This window comes from Lynx rufus, unplaced genomic scaffold (assembly GCF_022079265.1).
Source record: "Lynx rufus isolate CCGP_SWC_20201006 ecotype Redwood Valley unplaced genomic scaffold, mLynRuf1.p SCAF_13, whole genome shotgun sequence".
In the NCBI taxonomy this organism is placed as follows: Eukaryota; Metazoa; Chordata; class Mammalia; order Carnivora; family Felidae; genus Lynx; species Lynx rufus.
The window spans coordinates 1328534-1349037 of record NW_025814827.1 but is presented as its reverse complement, the minus strand read 5'-3'; the positions used below and the strand labels follow the sequence as shown (position 1 = coordinate 1349037).

Here is a 20504-nt window from a genome sequence, read left to right as displayed (position 1 = left end):
AAATCAAGGGAGGAGGGGATGTACCATGTTCATAGATTAAAGGACTAAGAATATTCATACCAGCACCATTCTAAATACCCTAAACTAGAAACAACCCAAATGGTCCTCAACAATAGAATGCACAAATTCAGCATGATGTAATCCTACAACTGAATACATTCAGCAATGAGAATGAACAAACTTCTGCTGCATGCAGCAACCCAGATGAATTCCATAAACATCATGTGGAACAGTACACATTTATTTCATTTATAAAAAGTTCAAAAACAGACAAAATGACTCTATGGTGTTAGAAGTCTGGATAGCAGGAGATAAAGACAAAGAGGGGCTAGGAGAGATTTCTGATGTTAGTCATCTGTTTCTTGACCTGGGTGGTGGCTTCATAAGGGTGTTTGCTTTGTTATAATCAAGCCATACATTTATGGTTTGTGCACTTTTCTGAATATGTTTTAATTCAAAAACTCAATAAAAAAAAGAATAATTCAGGAAATGGAAAATTGTGATATAAAAGACTTACAAGGTTTCTCAAATTCCATGATCCAGATGAATTCTGTGTCATATGTGGATACTGCAGCTCAGCAAAAGAGCTGAGCACTTTATAGTTATTCATTTATTTAGCCCTCTCTGATTAAATAGTGTTCTATGAAATAGGCAATACTCTTATCATCCACCTACCCACTCTCAATTTGAAGATAGTTGCAAAAGTCTGGAAAAAAAATTAGTGAATATCATTTCTCATTTTCCAGGTGAGAAAACAGGCCCAGAGAGTTTTAAAAAAAATTTTTTTAACACTTATTCGTTTTTGAGATTGAGAGAGACAGAGCATGGGTAGGGAGGGGCAGAAAGAGTGGGAGATACAGAATCAGAAGCAGGCTTCTGATGCTGAGCTTGAACTCATGGACCGTGAGATCATTTCCTGAGCCAAAGTCAGAAGCCCAACCAACTGAGCCACCCAGGCACCCCAGGCCCAGAGAGTTTAAAGTAACTTCCGCAAAGTCAAAAGATAACTAAGGAGTAAGAACCAAGAGTCAAACCTTGGCAGTTTAGTCCCAGGACTCATGCCCTCTGCCACTCTGCAGAGTCAGCTTGTCAGCTGTTTCTCTTCCATTCCACTCCTTCCCCAGTTCCTGGACCAGTGTTTCTCAAGCTACATAATTCCTTCCACAGTCCATGTGGTGTCTTTGCCCATGTTTGATGACACTAAAAACAATAGCGCTTCCTATTGTATTGCAGCACTTGCCAATAATGGACAAACTTTTTAAAAGCTTGGAACCCTGTGCCAGGAAAATCACTGAACAAAAAGTCTTCTGTATTTTTGTCACTAGAAGCAGAGTTGGGAAGGGCACATAATACACATGTTCACTGCCAAGAAACTTGCATAATGATTTTCTGCATCTTTAAAGCCCTGAATCCATTAAGGCTTTTTAACTGGTATTTACCACACAAAGGGCAGATATTATCCATATCCATCCCCAAGCTCCTCTTCATGCCATCTTTTATCTAGAACTGTTAAAAATGCTCAGTTAACTATGCATAAACATGTGGAATAATCAGTATTCTCAGCTTTGTAAAAATGCAGAAAAAATTTTTAGGAAATATACCAATTATGAACAGTAGTTATCTTTGGGTTGTAGCTTTTTGCGTTGGTTTTTATTTTTTATTTTTTGGTATCCTCAAATTTTCTACAATGATTATATGTCACCTTTTAAATAATACAATTTTTAAAATCAGCTCAGAGTACATAAATTTTTATATAATCATGTAATCATAATTATGTCAAAATGTGTATATAGTAAAAGACTGGAAGTTTTATTATTATTGTTAATAATAACTTTTTCTGGATGTAGGGCAATGAGTTTTTTTCTCATTCTACTTTTTAGAACTTTCCAATTTTTCTGTAACAATCACATCAGTCAAGATTCTTGATTGCAGGGGTGCCTGGGTGGCTCAGTCAGTTAAGTGTCAGACTTCGGCTCAGGTCATGATCTCACTGCTCGTGAGTTTGAGCCCCACGTCAGGCTCTGTGCCTGCTTCAGATTCTGTTTCTGTCTCTTAGCCCCTCCCCTGCTCATGCTCTGTCTCTCTCCTTCTCAAATATAAATAAAAAATGAACATTTAAAAAAAGAAAAAAAAGATAAAAAAGATACTTGATTATCAAGAGTGGAAATTGAGTCCAGCTACCTTAAGCAGAAAAGGCTTTATTATAAGATCATAAGGTGTTTCTCACTATCTTTTGGAAGCAAAGGAAGGCTTAGTAGGACAGAACCCAACCAAGGTCAAACCAAGGTCAACGATTTGGTTAGGAGACTGTCACTGGAACTGCCACCCAGGCACTCGTAGCCATTGCTGCTGCTGGACTCCTGATGCCCGCATTGCTATAACAAATATACTAACTGTCCCTCTGTCTTTGTGTCACTCTTTCATGGTCCAGATTTCTGGGCAGGATCCCCTGATTCACTAACAACAATCACGTGCCCATGTTCTAGCTGCCTGAGCTCAGGGAGGACTGTCTGGCTCTTGACTGGGCTTCCCACAAGGTTCATACAATGGGGATCCTTCCAAACAGACAGGGAGTTCAAATGTGGGATAGCTCAAAAAAAAGATAAATGTCTACTACACTCAGATATTGTCACTATTATTATTATTGTTATTTGCAATGTCTCAAATCAGGCTTCAGAGCTGGTCTAATAAAGATACTAATCACCATAAGTAGGCATTGCTTTTATACTGGGAATAATAATTTTTTTTTTTTTATAAAACACAGACACTTTGTGTCTGTCACACAACATGGATCAGAGTGCATTTTACTTTACACAGTGTGGATTAAAAAACGGGGTTTTATTGGGAGAAGTTATAAGCCAAGGATCAGTGAAAAAAGGGCACGAGGACTCTATCTTCCCCTTGTTCCCCAGACAGGTGTGCCATGGTCAAGTGCCGCAGGACACAGACTGGGTCTGTGTTTCTGGGGATGGACCTCACACCCTTATTTGCTCCTTTTTTTCTAAGTGCAACTTTACCAGTGAAGGTAAAATCAGATTGCCTGAGCACTGGGCAGTAGGAATTTATAGAGTGCCAGGAGTTACCCGAGAAGGCTACTTTTCTAGAAAGGAGAAGTCTCCCGGTGAGTGGAAGGAGTCAGCAAGGGATAGTATGGGTATTGACACCCAGGTCTTGGCCTGGATGGGACGATGGGTGTGCTGTTCATTGAGCGAAACAACACAAGCAGAAGAGGGATAGGGTAGGCTTGGGGGAAGCGATGAGTTTGGTTTGGGACGTGCTGAGTCTGGAGTATGTATAAGTCACTCCCGGACAAGGTCAGGGTTCCCATTATACACCCCCCACAGCAGCCTGCACCTCTCTTTTGTATTGCTAATCCTGAATGCACTTTAATCAATAACTGCAGAATTAGTATTGAATCTTTATTCCAGATCATGAGTTCCCAGAGGTCTTGGCTCAGGTCTAACTACTTCACTGTTATATCCCCAGCACTTGGCATTCAGTCAGGCACAGAGTAGGTAACCAATACATATGTGTTGAATGAATTAATGAATCTCTGTGGAGACCTAGAGCAGGCAGTGGGATATGTGGATAGGAAACTGAAAGACCTGGGATGAAGATCTAGATTCAGGAGAGTTCCACACTTAGATACCGAATTCAAGGCACTGGGTAAGCTGGGTTACCCACTGAGCCCAGGTGCGTTGAGAAAACCAAAGAGGCTAAGCCAGAACCCTGGGAAACACCATCATACCAGGGCGGCAAGGAGAGGAGCAGCCAGAGGTAGGTAGAGAACTAAGAGATAGGGTGGTGTTCTGGAAGCTAAGGGAGAAGAGAGTTTTCAGCATGGTGGAGTGAATGGAGTCAAATGCTGTCAGTTAGGAGTTCTCGTAAAATGAAAAACACCAGTACTTGTGAAGTTCTTGTGTGCCAGGCACTGTTCTAACAGCTCTCAATGTATTAACTCCCTTAATTTTCAAGACCACCAAGTGAGATGGGTGTTATCATTATTGTTCCCTCCCTAAAACGAGGACACTGAGGCACAGAGAGGCCACCCAGCTAGGAAGTGGGAGGGCTGTATTCTGAACCTAGGTTATCTGTTTCCCAGGTCTGTGCTCTTCACCATTATATCTGCTGCCTCAGAAAAGAGGTAGCCGGTGGGTCACAAGTAACATCAGGGGGAACAAATTTCAGCGGGGCTGTGGGGTGAAGCTACATGGCAATGAGAAAAAAGGTGAGTTGGAAGCAAGAGAGTCAAGACCAGAAGTCCAGCCCTTCGCTACAAAGAGTGGTCCAGCTACACTCACCCCTCCTGGGAGTCCATGAGACATGCAGAACCTCGAGCCGCAGCCAGCTCTTCTGAATCAGGTTTTGCAGTTTAACAAGCTTCTTGGGTGATTCATGTGCCTGGTGAAGTCCAGTTGGACTAGATGATCTTTCAGGAACTTAGGCTGTGAAGAGAGAGAGACAGAAGAACACAGTGTTAAGTGAAAAGTTTTTTTAGGTTGGAGAGCCTTGAGCAGGTTTATAGACTGAGACCAGTGGTTTGCAACTCCTGTAACATCCTAGAAGCATCTGGGTGCTATTAAAAAATACTAGTTTCCCACTGGGTGTTGTATGGAAACCAATTTGTCAATAAACTTCATAAAAAAAAAAAAAATACTAGTTTCCTAAGGCCTACCCTCAGAAAGTCTGTGGCCCAGGTGATTCTAATGAATCTACATGGCCTACCCAAGGGGAAGGCACAAGTAAGGAAGGACAGAATGGAGGTGGAGACGCCAGGGAATAAAAAAATGGATGAAGGTCTCCTCAGGGAAATGGGAAGGGATGGGGTAAGGATGAAGAAATGCAAAGATGTTTTGTGGAAGGAGGGAAAGCAGTAACAATAAAGCAGAGAGAAATGTGTAGAGGGTGGGGACCCGCAGGCCTGAGAGCCATGATTGGTTGATTCTTTAAATGCTAACTAGGACATGCATGGTGGGAGAAGAGGGTACTTTAAGTCATATGGTGTTACTGGCCTGCTCAGGGCCTTGCAGTATGTTTCCATCACACATGGCTTACTAGGCCCTTGGTGACTTCATTCTCTGCTCTCCACTGACCTCCAGCACACCAACCTCTTCAGTATTCCTTTTCCCACTGACCATGTTCCTGCCTCGGGGCCTTTGTACTTGCTACTCCCACCTATGGGCTGTTGTTCCTCCAGATACTCACATGGCCTGTTCCCTTACTTCAGTCAGGTCTCCTCCAATGCCCTCTTCTCAGAGAAGACTTCCCACATCATTCTCTATTCCCTTTCTCTGAATTGTTTTCTGTTACTGCCCAACATCAGGTCATAAAGCTACTTGCCTATTTGTTTCGGTCTGCCTTCTCTACCAGAACACAAATTCCATTGTCTTGTTCACTGTGGAAAACCCACCGCCTAGACCAATGAGGCACAGAGGTGTGCTTGTAAAAAGTTTGATGAGTGAATAAATGACAGGTGCTGCTTGGTGCAAATAAATAGGATACTGAAATGAACAGGTATTGCTGACAGTGCCTGGGGAAAGTGACTAGGTAGGGAGATTGAGGAAGAATAAGATGAGTAAGGACAAGTAAACAGGCAACTTAAAGGCCTGACCGAGGAGGAAGCAAGGGTTGTAGCAGCAAGAAAGACTATGGTTTCTGCACTACACCAGCAACTCTGTGTTGGTCTGGGAAAGTCTGTTAATCTAAACCTCAATCTCCCCATCAGTAAAATGAGGTTGATGACCATAGTACCCTCCACGTAAGTGTATGATGGGGGTTAAGTGAGCTAGTAGCTCTGGGTGGCTCAGTTGATTAAGCATCGGATTTAGGCTCAGGTCATGGTTGGTGGGTTCGAGCCCTGCATCTGGCTCAGTGCTAGCAGTGCAGAGCCTGCTTGGGATTCTCTCTTGCTCTCTCTCTCTCTCTGTCCCTCCTCTACTCACACTCTTTCTCTCTTAAGAGATAAACTTTTTTTAAAAATGTAAAGAAACTATAAGCTCTCAATACATGCTAATTACTGTGATCAATCCCAGATCATGGGAAGAGTGTGAAATGTTGCCACCTAAAAAAAAATTTCTGTAATCATTCCAAGTGTTGACCCAAAATGTCCCATCCTGATATAGCCTTGACTTGTTACCTTGCCACCACCCACCATCCACACAAACATGTCTCTGCTTTGCCAAAGCCATCAGCAGCCTTTTCTCCTTTCTTTTTCTTCTTTTTTAAGTGCTTATTTATTTTTGACAGAGACAGAGCACGAGCAGGGGAGAAACAGAGAGAGAGGGAGACACAGAATCCGAAGCAGGCTCCAGGCTCTGAGCTGTCAGCACAGAGCCCGACATGGGGCTTGAACCAACAAACCATGAGATCATGACCTGAGCCGCAGTCGGACCCTTAACCTATTGAGTCACCCAGGAGCCCCGCCTTTTCTCCTTTCTGATGACTCTTCCGAGAACTACCCTAGCGCCTGGCACAATAAGTTCTCCATAAATTGTTGGAGTTCACTACAATTCTCCCAAACAGTGCTGCTTAAGTGTTACCTTGTCAGGAAAACCTTGATGTGAATTTGTGGCTCTGGCCTTTTTAAGGAAGATGGGCTATGTACAAAGACAGCATTCTACGGGCTTGGAATCATCTATAAGACTGGCATAGTAAACATACCTCAATAGGACGGGAGTGGGTTTGTTCCTCTGGAACTTCCCTGATATGCCTTAGGCGTCCAAGGGCGGCCAGAGGCCAAGAGCTGGTGCGGAACCGTCGACTCCTTTAAAAGGCGTGGCCTCGCTGTAGCCGCCGCGGGAGTGACTGGCTCAAACTGCCGGGGGTGGGACTCGGTTGCCAGGGAGCGGCGCGGGGAGCTCGGGGAGCTCGGGGATCTGCGGAGGCTGCGCGAAGAAGCGAGGTGCTTGCTGGGGCCGGGGCTGCGCGACGGCACTGGGGGCTGCGGTGAGCGCCGCGCAGGCCGTGCAGTTCCCAGCGGAGAGGCGCCGCCGCCATTGCCGCCTCGCTCGGTGAGCGCATCCCGCTCGCCGAGCAGGGCCCCAGTGGGGCGCCGGTACCATGGGCCAGTGCGGCATCACCTCCTCCAAGACCGTGCTGGTGTTTCTTAACCTCATCTTCTGGGTGAGCGGGGTCGCCAGGCGGGAAGGGCGAGGGGCCGGCGGCGCGGGTGAGGGGAGGCCTCGTCTGAGGCGCCCCAGGGCCCGGCGGCGACGGGGCCCTGCGGCGAGGCCCCTCGCGGGCTGGGACGGAGGCCCCGGGCGTAGAGGGCGGTGAAGGGAAGCCCTCGGGCGGCCTTCGCGATTGAGCTTCTTGAGTCCCCGACAGGCTGGCTCCGCGCAGTGAGGCTGGGCCGACACCCCCCCCCCCCTTCCGGCCCTTCCCCTGGAACAGCCTGCTCGTCCGAGAGCTCTCAATGCAGATTCTTTCAGGACACCAGGCTTGAAATAGGATATTCCCCAAAGGGTCAGGCTCCTCTTTCTTTGTCAGGGCCCGGAGCCCCCGCAGCTCCAGTGGCAGTCCTGAAGCGTGTGAGCAAACGGTGCAGCGACGCGGGGACGCTAGCGGCACAGGGCTGAGGGATTTTGACTTCCAGTTCTTTGTGTATCTAGAACTTGTTATTTGGTTACCAGCCCAGAAAACTGAAAGGTTTCAACTTATTAAGCCAAATAATTCTTTGCCCGGGAAAATCATTATACTTGTTTGGTCATTGGGCGTGAGTAACCTGAGATTATAAACCTTGGTGAAATAGGATTCGGATGTCAAAAGATTTTGAAAGCGATGAGTTCACTTTCAATAAAAGGTGGCTTGTGAATTTTTTTGGACACGCCCCCGAAGAAAGGAGTGTTTATAACCACTTAGTTCATCTTAGTTCGGTTTCTTATCTCACCAGGGACTTGTAATAACCGGTGTTGTTCCTATCATTCTCCACCCTCTAGTCCATCTGGACCTTGCACCCGGATGAATAGTAAGCATTTCTTCCCTTACATCGTTTTCTTTAAGAAACAAAATCCAGCCCGAAATCTTCAGCAGTAGAATAAGGTTCAGCCTCCTCTTGGTGTTGCAGCTGAAGTCCTCAGTCACCTTTCCTTCCTCATGACTGGCCAGGTTCTTGCTGTCCAGTCCCCAGACATTCCTTGAATGTTCATACTTTGCTTTTGTGTGTCCCCATTCAACTGCTCCTTCTCACGCACACCTAATTTGGAAGGAATCCTTACCTCCTTACCACCGCGCCCCGCCCCTCCCCCCCCCCCCACCCCCCGCAACAAAGGATGAAGCGTTTCATATCCCAACCCCTGTAGCATAAAAGGATAATTCTATATAATAAGGCATTTACTACACACTCTTACTGCCATAGAGTCTTTTAGGGTATTTCTGGTGTGATGGAAAGAGTCCCAATAATACCTGTTCAAAATCACACATGTGACTTGGGATTTCTATGATCTTTTCTAATTAGAACAGTATTTCTCATACTTTAGTTTGAGTTACCAGCCTTTTTAAAAGGTAAAAGAATATTTCAGTGATCCTCAAATGAGAAACACTCAGATAATAAGGTACTTAGGTAGAGACTTGGCTTTGTATCCTTTACAGTTTCTTGGGATTTTTATGGGCATAGCTATTTGACTTTGAAGAGTAAACTATCAAATGAATTCTATGCTATTCAGTCTCAGGGACTGGAATCATTAATGTAACAAAATATTAAACATATAGGAGCTATTTTCTTTAATTAATTTTTCGTTTACTGTAAAATATCAGTTAATTCTAAGTGCTCATGAATCTTTGGAAATTGTGTATCTACTACTGGTACTTCTGTGGAGAAAGGTCATACCGAACTTCACTTGTGCTTGTCATAGTGGGTTATTGCCTAGACTAAAGTCATACTGTGTAGTAAAAATACCCTTTTTCTAGGTTAGTAGGATAGTAAAGCTTTTGTGAGCAGTAATAAGTTAAACAGACATGCAGGGTCAGGGGTGGGAAATGTGGCTTAGAGCAGGATTAGTGGAACATAACTAATGAGGAAACAGTATTAGACATGTCTCCCACCTAACAGTTTAGGGACAAACTGTTGGAATCTGATGATGCTCATAATGATAACTAAGATTTTAGTATTTATACCCAGGCAGTGTGCTGAGCACTTTACAGTCTGTGTCCTCACAGCAACCCTATCTGGCAGTAAATATTCTTATGCATATTTTACAGATGCAGACTTTATGGTTTACTGAGGCGAAGTTGCACACCCAAGGTGTGGCAGAGCCTGTGTTCAATCCCAGGTTGTATTATTATCTAGAGCCTGTGATGTTAGAGCAAAATGTGATTTTAAAAGATTTGGAAAGGGGAAGGAACTCCTTAGCCAAGTTAAAGTCACTTTCTCTAAACCATACTAATTTTAACCTTGGTTAGAGCCAGTACTTTCATGTAAACTACACTGACTTGTCAGTTTAAAAAATTAGGTCATTATGAGGAAGTACATAAAACAGATGTTAACTGGTCCTTCCTGAGAATGTAATGCATTCTTCAGTTCTAATAAGTGTATTCTTATATAATGGCCCCTCCCTCCTTTTAATGCCGCATACGTGGAAGAATAAACATTCCCTGCATAGAGCATATCAAAAGTTTATCTAGGTTCCCTGGAGCAACTTTGTGAAGACTATATTAGCTGTGTTGCACTAGTTCCTCACTATCAGATGGTAATGGCTGCTTGTGATAATGGCTGACTGGATTAATTGCTTTGGCAAGATCTTTATACCTTTTAATATCTTGATATCCTGTTTTAGTTGGCAGTTTGTTCAATGAGCTGTGGAAATAGATACGTACCTGAAATACTTAGCCTTGGCACTACATGACCTGCCAGTCAAAATTGTTAATGTGGACTTGACCTGGATTCTTTTGGATGGTGTGGTCTAAGAATATTAACTCTGAAAAGGCACAAACGGTCGTTTCTAAAGTCCTAAAGGTTGCCTTATTGGAACTAGAGAGTTCCTTACCAAATTCCAGAATGTTAAGGCTTGAAAGATAATTTGGGACAAGTGAAATCAGATGTACAACTTGAATCTCTACCTTTTGGAGTGGCATAGCTTAAATGTAAGTTTATTAGTGCTAGACCATGATAATTTATGGAAGACAGGAGTGTTTGAGGTACATTACTAAATTTTGAAGACTGTTGGAATAGTCATTAGCCTCTTCTATTAACTGCACCCTTGTACCAAGATCAGAAAGGATTCTTAATTTGGTGGGTCATTTGCTGTGACCCAGAGGTCTCATCTAAAACTTTAAATCAGTACTTTTTAATTTTCAGGTTTTATTCTCGTAAGTTAATTGAGTACTCAGTCAAGTTCCATATTATACAAATTGCCTTTACTTTTTCTACCCTATAAGAAAAAACCAACTGGCTAGTATTTATTTTGCTGATGTGTCTTAGGTATTATATTGACTGCAAGAGAAAACTTTGTCCATGCTTATAGAACTTATAATGTGGCATATCTATTTAGACTTTTGTTTTTCATCCATATGAGAGGTGATAGTAACACTAAATACCTATGGGGGTAGGAAATACTACATGAAAGTCAGATAACTTTTTAAGTGTCTTTAGAAAGAACTCCAGAATGTGGCACCTTCACTAATCATCGTTCACTTATATGAAGTACCCTATACATACAAATCATATTTGAAAGCCACATATAACCTTTAATATTTATCTTTAAAAAAATCTTTTCATACCGCACTTCTATCTGAATATATGTAGTTAAAGAAAATTGCTTTGTTAAACAAATACAGCACAAATACTTGAGCACCTAGTTTATGCTTGTATTATTGATAAAACGATGGAAAAGACAGGGAAGGTCTTGTTCTTACAGAACTAACTTTCTAGTGGAGCAAGCAAAAGTAAGCAAGAAAAATATCAGATAGTGGTGCATTATGCAGACAGTTAAAACAAGGTCATATCATAGAGTGAGTGAATGAATGGCTGCCTTAGGTTGGCAAAGAAGGCTTCTCCAAAGATGTGAACTCTGGAATACAAGGAGGCACCGATTTGGGCATGATTTGGAGAAGATGAGGGCATTCAAGACAAGGAATAGCCTGTAGGCCTTGTGGCAAAAATATACTTGGTATCTTCAGATTACCAAAAGAAGCTTCAACTATAGTATTCATGCTTTTGTTTAAAAAAAAAATAGGGGCACCTGGGTGGCTCAGTTGGTTAAGCATCTGACTTTGGCTCAGGTCATGATCTCTCAGTTCATGGGTTCGAGCCCCGAGTTGAGCTCTGCTGACAGCTCAGAGCCTGGAGCCTGCTTTGGATTCTGTGTCTCCCTCTTTTTCTGCCCCTCCCCTACTCGTGCTCTGTGTCTGTCTCTCTCTCTTTCAAAAATAAACATTTAAAGGGTGCCTGGGTGGCTCAGTCAGTAGAGCATCCAGCTTCGGCCCAGGGCATGAACTCGTGGTTTGTGAATTCAAGCCCCACATTGGGCTCTGTGCTGACAGCTCAGCGCCTGGAGCCTACTTCAGATTCTGAAGCTCTCTTGTTCCTCCCCTGTTTGCACTCTCTCTCTCTCAAAAATGAATATTTAAAAAAATGTATTTTTTAAAAAATTTTTTAAACATTTATTTATTTTTGAGAGACAGATAGAGGCAGAGCATGAGCAGGGGTGAGGAACGGAGAGAGAGGGAGACACAGAATCCAAAGCAGGCTCCAGGCTCTGAGCTGTCAGCACAGAGCTTGATGCGGGGCTCGAACTCATGAACCACGAGATCATGACCTGAGCCGAAATCGAGTTGGACACTTAACCGACTGAGCCACCCAGGCGCCCCAAAATAATTTAAAAAAATAAACATTTAAAAAATAATAATAAATTAAGAAAAATAAAAAAAATGTATAATGAAATATTTCAAGGAACACTTCCTGTCAGAAATCTCCTTATACATATTTTGTGTTTTCCAGCACATCTTACACGTTTGAGTTGGGAATGTGATTCTTTTAAACTGGAACTTTCATCAGACATCCCGGAATTTGCTTCTCTGTTTCCTGTATTTCTGTCATCATGAATGACTGCTCTAACAAAGACTATGTCATTGGAACACACCTTCAGCTAACAGATTTTTTTCCCCATAATTGTTTTTCAGTTCACTATAGAAGAAAAGCTGACTTTGTCAGTAAGCAAGTCATGGTACATAATAGATCTATTTCTTACCTTGTCTTTGGCAGTTATGAAATTGAATGTTTCCAGTCATATTATTTCATTTTCAGTCATCTGTCCACTGATCAAGTGCCTTGTGGCTCTGAGTAATCATTGACTGAAAGAACTCAGCATTGGGAACTTGGAATCAGCCAGGTGACCATAGCAGGAAAGCTGTCTTTAGTTGGATACTTATTTGCTTTTTAGAGTATTTATCATGCATTGAAATATTTTCATGAATTTTATTCCATAAGACCCAGTTTGGATTGGGATTTTTGCAGAAAATTTATTCTATAAAATTTATACTTGCACCAGACAGGTATACCCTAAGAATCATTCATTCACAAATGCTTGTTGAATATCTGTGCTTTACTTCACTCATAAATGCTTGTTGAATGTCTATACTTGTTTCTGAGAAATATAAAAGGCAAAAAAGGCATAGTCCCTATTCTGTAACAGCCCATGGGGAGAGGGAGCAGACAGGCAAAATCATCTAATACTTTATTGAATTTAATTTCTAGGCGCACTTTCCCCATCTCCCCCTCAGATAACTCATGGATAGTCTCAAGTCTTTATTTCTTCTCCTTCCCCTACCTTAATATTTTGGTAGAATTGGTAGAGGAGAAAAATTACTTGTGTTTATATATTTGTTTTTAATTTTCTAAAGGTGGTTTGTAGTAAATGCCAGCATATTGTATCTTACATTGTTGCTACTGCTGATTAAGATGGACAAACTATAAAGTTTATGCATCCCAGGCTCCTGTAGTAATAACTGACACTTTTTATAGTCAGAGGAGGTTATGGGGACAGAAGATCTTAGGAAAAAAGTGCATGTTTAAATTCCATGCTTCTCAGATGACCCTTAGAGCCCTACAATCTGAAAACAGCGTTTCCATGCTGTTAAAATAATTTGGTTTTGGCAATTGGTTGATCTCCAGTTTCATTGCCACCCAAACTTTTGGGTCTTTTTAACTGGTAGGTATAATTGGATTAAGTGAACAACTTTGTTAAACTAGATAAACAGTGACATAAAAAACTGAATACAGAAAAAGTAAAAATAAGGCAGAATTGAGGAACATGACCCCTGGAATATCATCAAAGTTATAGCGGTGTAAAAGGATTAAAATATTTTTTCTTTAAGAATAAATGACAGGGCTCCAGTAGCTCAGTTGGTTAAGCATCTGACTCTTGATTTCGGCTCAAGTCATGATCTCATGGTTCGTGAGTTTGAGTCCCACATCTGGGGGACTCAAGTGCGGAGCTTGCTTGGGATTCTTGCTCTCCCTCTCTGCCCTCTCCTGCTTTCTCTCCCTCTCCTCTGTCTCCCTCTCCTTCTCTCAAAAAATAAACTAAAAAAAAAAAATTTTTTTTTTAAATAATAATGGCAGTGACATAGATAATGATGACAGGAGTGGCTTATTGTCAAAACTTTGCGACCCTAAGTAGGAATATTTTTTACTTGGTCTCCTTGAAAGGTGATATTTATGGGGCGAAAAAAGAATAATGTGTTAGATAATCAGAAAACATCTGAAAATTAGTCAAAGCCAGGAGACCAGAGAAAAGTGATAAACAGGGGAGATTGGCAGAAGTGCTTAAAGTATTTGGGGTTGAAGAGATTCATGTTTCATGTTGGTGGAATTCATTTGTGAGGGAACAACAGTCTCAATTTCAGATATAATTTTAAATATTTTACTTTTTTTATTATAAATAATATATTTGCTTTTTAAAGAAGACCCTAAAAAGTATTTTAAAACAAACTAACATCACCATAATTTCACATGCAGAGACAAACAATATTTTAGTGTGTTTTTTTTTTTTTTTTCAACGTTTATTTATTTTTGGGACAGAGAGAGACAGAGCATGAACGGGGGAGGGGCAGAGAGCGAGGGAGACACAGAATCAGAAACAGGCTCCAGGCTCTGAGCCATCAGCCCAGAGCCTGACGCGGGGCTTGAACTCACAGACCGCGAGACCGTGACCTGGCTGAAGTTGGACGCTCAACCGACTGTGCCACCCAGGCGCCCCTTTAGTGTGTTTTTTAAATGTCTGTATGTGATACATGTTTTCCCCCTACCACAACACAAGTATATTATTAAATTATGCTTTAACAAAATATGTAAAGGCTATAATGCCAAGTATGCCTCTAGATGCCAGGGTTTTTTCTTTTTCTTTTGTTTTTGCTATAATTTTGTTACAGTATTATAACATTTTGATGAACATACCTTCTTCCATATAAATCTTTGTTTCTATCTGACTTATTTTCTTCAGGATATGTTCCTAAAAGTGGAATTAAGTGGTATGAAAGCAGGGTGCCTGGGTGGCTCAGTCAGTTAAGCGTCTGACTTTGGCTCAGGTCATTATCTCAGGGTTTGTGAGTTCAAGCCCTGCATTGGGCACCGCGCTGTTAGTGCTTGGGATTCTGTCTCTCTGCCCCTCTCCCACTGGTTCTGTCTGTCTGTTTCTCTCCCTCTCTCTCTCTCTCTCTCTTTCTCTGTGTGTCTCTCTAAATAAAACCCTTAGAAAAAAAATAGGTATGAAAGCATAAATACTGAGGTTGGTATGTGTTGCCAGATTGCTTTCTAAAAAGATTATTCTGTATTAATTTTTACTCCAGTTCTTTTCTCTGTATCCTCACACTTCTTTGAATACTGCTTGGCTTAGGGCACCTGAGTGGCTCAGTTGGTTAAGCATCTGACTTGAGCACGGGTTGTGATCCCACAGTTTGTGGGTTTGGGCCCCACATAGGGCTCTCTGCTGTAGGTGCGAAGCCCACTTCTGGTCCTCTGTCTGTCTATCTGTCTGTCTCTGCCCCTCCCTCACTTGTGCATTCATTAAAAAATTACGTTTGAATACTGCTTGGCTTTATTATTGACCAATTTGTTAAACAATGATGTAATTATTTTCATAGCTTCAGAAAGTCTTGGTAAGAGTAGATGTAATTTCTGAAACAGGATTTGAAATCTTTGGAGTAGTCTTTTTTTTTCTTGAAAGTTGATAAGAAAGTAAACGACATATACAGGCATTGGAGTTAGTAAAGGAGTAATTGTGTTTAATGCTATGAAGTATTTTATCAGAGTAAGAGTTGAAACAAAACATGTCTGGACTAGAGAATATTATGGTATGTAGAATGTTAAAAGATTTAAGGTGATTTTAAGACACTTGTAATGGCACAAAACTGGAGTTTGGGGAAGCTTTCAGAAATACCCTGTGCAGAATTACCAGTAGATTCCTTGCAAGAGAGAAGTATGGTACATAAAAATTAGTATGACTGTACAGGAAACTGAATTAAATGTTAAAAGATGTACATAAGATGGATTTCTGCTGGTATTTTCACCCTCTGCTTCTTTTTTTGAAATCTGTTCTCTTACAAAGTCTGGAGAACACAGTGGTTTACCCCTTTCCTTTTCTTGACTGTTTTCTCCCAACATTCCAATCACTTTTACTTTAACAGTTGATTCTTTGAGGCAAAAATTAGTCTGAAGGAGGAGTTGACGAAGACAGACAAGAACTTGTCAAACATTGTGATTTTAGCTGAGTGATCTCATATGGTCCCTCATCTTTACACCGTCTTGATTCTTGCCACTTCTAGACATGAATCCATGACTTACAGCACTGTAAGAAAATCACTTGTGGGGCGCCTGGGTGGCGCAGTCGGTTAAGCATCCGACTTCAACCAGGTCACGATCTCGTGGTCCGTGAGCTCGAGCCCCGCGTCAGGCTCTGGGCTGATGGCTCAGAGCCTGGAGCCCGTTTCTGATTCTGTGTCTCCCTCTCTCTCTGCCCCTCCCCCGTTCATGCTCTGTCTCTCTCTGTCCCAAAAAAAAAAAAAAAAAGAAAAAGAAAATCACTTGTATTCTTCTTTGCTTTATCCTCCCCCAAATGTTCTATGGGATGCTTTCGCCTTCACGCTTCTGAACTTCCATACAGGTACACTTTTCACAGCAGAGCTGTTATCTCCTAGCTTGTAATAAGTCTGTTTGGTTTTTAATAGTGCCCACATTCCAGTATCAAGCTTCCCTGTAGTTCATGTGCCCCCTTTTGTTTCATATTCCTTCTTCCTTAGGAAATTAAAGAATTTAGTAGTTTTGTGTATTTCAGCATTTCATCAGCTGTTTCTTTCACAGAGGATTTGAAAAGTACAAAAAAAAAAAAAAAAACCCAAAACAACTATAAACTATAGACAACTATAGTTTACGTAGTGTCTAAACTATAGAAAAAACAATCTTGTATAAGAATGAAATTTTTTTACTTTAGAAGATATTTTACATTTGTGCGTATGTAGTGGAAGGGTTAAAGGATAAAATGAATACCATATTTTTGGAACCCCCCAAAATTTTATAGCAAGATAGCTTTATTTTTTAGAGGAACAGCTTGGTGTGGAAAAACACTGGCTCTCCTAAAATTTTAAAATTCTGTGACTTAATTTAGGGCATCTGTTTTTTAAAAGGTAAAAAATTATTCTTTTGGTAGTTTCAACCCTCAGCCTTTCCTTTAAATTTCCCTTCACTTATTTGTAAAAAGGATGAATATTTTTAGTATACTGTCCTGGCACAAATCCTCCTTATAAGCTCAGATTTTTTTCAGCGGTGACTAAAGCAGTGCAGTGCAGTTGCTTCCAAGTTCTACATTTCATCTCCTTTTCTATTGTACCTCCTCCCCCTCTGCAGCTGCTTTGCTGGCAAAGTCCTGATCCTTTGATAGATCCCAATCCCATCCTGACCCTTCAAAAGCAGGATTTAACCCAGCTCACCTTTTAACCTTTCTAATAGCCATAACTCCTATATTAAACATGTGTGACAACAAAGTCCCTATGCATACTAGTTCAGAATTATTTATTGCTTCCCCTCCATTTACCATACAACTCTACCTATGTCTTTCATACTGATGGTTAGATGTCATTAAAGAAGTTTCTTATTGTTGTTTTTAGGTCTTCATCTATTGTTAGGACACCTACCCTATATTTTTAAAGAAACTTGTCATTTCATAAGTTTATTTTTTCTTTGAATTTTCTCCATTTTATTTTTTTAAGTTTTATTTTTGAGAGAGTGAAAGAGTGTGAGTGGGGGAGGGCCAGAGGGAGAGAGAGAATCTCAAGCAGCTCCACGTTCAGTGTAAGCCTGACACAGGGCTCAATCTCATGATAGCAAGATCATGACCTGAGCTGAAATCAGAAGTTGCACACTTAAACTAACTGAGCCACCCGGGCACCCCTCATAAAGTTGTTTATTATGCAACTTAAGATATAGACCCTATACAGATGTCATTAAAAGAAAATTTTGAAGTTGTCTTCTATTTAGGAAACAAGCCTGTGTTTCCAAGTCATGTGATTTATATGCTCTCATATCAGCAATCACAGTTTCTGCTTTGGTGTGTAACTAGTAAGTTGTTTCCCACTATGTGTTCAAAATAGAGTTCTGTTATGTTCTCAGCTCTGCTGTGTGAATTGGATGTTGACTGGTTTGCAGCTTGGGAAAATATACTGCTCTCAAGTCTATTAGGAAAAAAAACAGGCAGCCTTACAAATGGCATCTCCTGCTAGCCTTCCATCGCATTTGTTACATGTCTGGTTGTATCTGCTGTTGGTTTGTTTTTCTGCTTCCTCAGAGTCTCACTTTCAGTTGAGTGCTTCAGTCTGGGTGAAAGGTAGCACAGGAAGCATTTCCCTTGGCCCATTCCCAGGCAGCACCAAGTGTGAGTCTCTTCAGGTGGAAAACTCATCATTTTGTATTTAAAATGCAAGTATTTCAGTGTCTGTGCTTCAGATTAATTGCTGAGTACATATATTTTCCAGTTTTATCTTGTTTTCACTCATATTTCTGTAGACTAAAATTTCATTTATTAGAAGCTCAAAATGGAGGGTTTTTTTTTTTTACTTATTTTTTACTTTTTAAGTTTTATTTATTTTGAGATGAAGGAAGGGAGAGAGAGAGAGAGCATGCACACAAGCAGGGCAGGGGCAAAGAGAGAGGGGGAGAAGGAGAATCCTAAGCAGGTCAGTGTGGAACCCAATGTGGGGCTTGAACTCAGGAACTTTTGAGATCATGACCTGAGCCAAAATCAAGAGTAGCTTAATTGACTGAGCCACCCAGGCGCCCCATTGTGTTTATTTTAATTAAGCCTTTTAAGAAATAAATATTGCCTTTTAGTGTAAGAAAAGCTAAGAATCCAAAGGATGGAAAGATGACTAGTGAAGACAAATTGCACACAATTTGATTAATTTGTATTTAGGATTTCTTCTAAATCAGTTGAACACTGAAAGTATTTAGCAAAATATGTGTATACATACATGTGTGTGTTTCTATATTGCAGATATATAGTTTTTTTATACCAAAGAAAAAGTAGTATTTGGTAAGAATGTTCAGTAGTCCATGTACTTCTGTCATTAGTTAAGCTACTTTTCTTCTTTTCCCTTCCCTATACCTGCCTTCATCCCATAATAATATACCCCCAGATTAACTATGTCAGTGAACTCTGAGAACTTTTGAACAGGCATGGTTGCTCTAAGTGCAGCATTTATAAACTAATCTATTCCAGATGTGATGGCCATCAGGAATTTAGTAAGCTAGATTAAGTTGCCAAATCATGTTTGAATAGTGAACTGAACACTATACATATTAGGCTGAAGAGAAAAAAAATCACCAAAGCTAATGATAAAAATGGGGCAGGGGTGTGATTTCAAGGGAAAGGATGAAATGAATTGTACTCAATAAATGTTGACTGATTGTGCCAAACACCGTTTTAGGTGCTGGGTGGTGTTACAGGGCTAAAACACAGATGAGCAAAGTTTGTGCCCTAAAGGTATACTGAGACCTGTAGTTATAATAAGGGTGTGTGTGTGTGTGTGTGTGTGTGTGTGTGTGTGCGCGCGCGCGTGTGCTGAGATAAATGTAGTTGCAACAGCTGTAATAAATGCTGTTAGAGCCATGTAGGGGGTGAGTGGATAAAGGGCACCTAATCCAGCCTGAAAAACTGAAAAGGTCAAGAATTTGCATTTTAATGGGGACAAGGAGTTCTCAGGCAGATGTGGAGAGGGCATTCCAAAGAGAGCAGCAGAGAGGTACAGAAGTGAGAATATGTGGTACATTTGGGTATAACTTTTCTCTCAGGGTGTTTGAAAGGTAATGGAATCTGAGGTGAGTAGCAAGGAAGAGCAGCTTTGTTCATCAGGGGCTTTATTTTATTTGCCTCATCCTGATTTTAAACAAGCTAATGTCTTGATCTGGTTTGCCCAAGCTAAATGGGTCCCCTAGACATAAATAAACTCTCTCATGTGAGAGAGTTCATGATATTTCTAGTATCATTGTAGAAGGCTATTTTCTAGTTTGGAGGTTAATGATTTATATGTTAATTTTTTTTAAAGTTTATTTCTTTGAGGGTGGGGAGAGGCAGAGAGAGGGAGAGAGAATCCCAAGCAGGCTCCACGCTCAGTGCAGAGTCCAACGGGCTCAAACTCACAAAACAGTGAGATCATGACCTGAGCCAAAACCAAGAGTTGGATGCCTAACTCATTGAGCCACCAGGCACCCCTATGTGTTAAATTTTAAAGGATAGTGAAATAATTCTTTTGTTGTGAAAGTCTCAAAGTGCTCTACAAATTATAGCTCGTTCCGCCAAATATTTTAACACTTAGCCTCACACTGCATTTGATCATTCCCATATAAGCAAGTGGCATTAGGCATTGAGCAGGTACACAATGATAGCAAAATGGATAACAATAGAGAGGAGAATGCATGTAAAACTCTGCAATTGCAGAATGGTATCTGGAGCAGAGCTGAAATAAGGCATATCTCTGTTCCATGACTTTCTACATTCACTTTCCCTTTAGGTGCTCTAAAACCTTATTATTCAAAGTGTAGTCCAAGAACCAGCAGCATCACCTGGGAACTTGGAAATGCAGAGTCCCATGCCCAGCCCCAGCCCTACTGAATCAGAGTCTGCAGTTTAATAAGATCCTTAGGTGATTCCTGTTCATCTTAGAGTTTGAGAAGCACCATTCTAAAGAACAAATCTAAGGGTTTGCAAAGTTCTTTAGCTAACTGAGCTTTCTGACTTTACTGTTTCACAGTCTTGACTTAGGACAGTAAGCTTTTTGAAAATGGATATCAAGGTTACTAGCAATTATTATATTTTCTTTTTCCCAGTGGGTGGATAGAGGTTAGAAATGCAGATTCTGGAGTCAGATTGCCTGGGTTCAAATCCTGGCTCTGCCACTTCTGCATAATTTCTTCATTCGTTGAGGGCAACTACAATGAGCAAAGGGGTATCCCACCACCCCGCTGATCTGTGGTGGAGGTTTAGTTGAGTTAGAAATAAGCCTTTGTTGTGTGTTTGGGG

The 20504-nt window shown here is 41.2% G+C and overlaps 1 protein-coding gene across 1 annotated transcript in view; it reads left to right on the top strand.

The window, feature by feature from the left end:
* The first annotated feature begins 6919 nt into the window (after window positions 1–6919).
* TSPAN3 (tetraspanin 3) overlaps window positions 6920–20504 on the top strand; it is a 30216-nt gene continuing 16631 nt past the window's right edge. Inside the window, exon 1 of the mRNA XM_047074748.1 lies at window positions 6920–7122. Coding sequence (XP_046930704.1) covers window positions 7060–7122 — 63 coding nt within the window. The 5' untranslated portion in view covers window positions 6920–7059. The remainder of the gene's footprint in view (window positions 7123–20504) is intronic.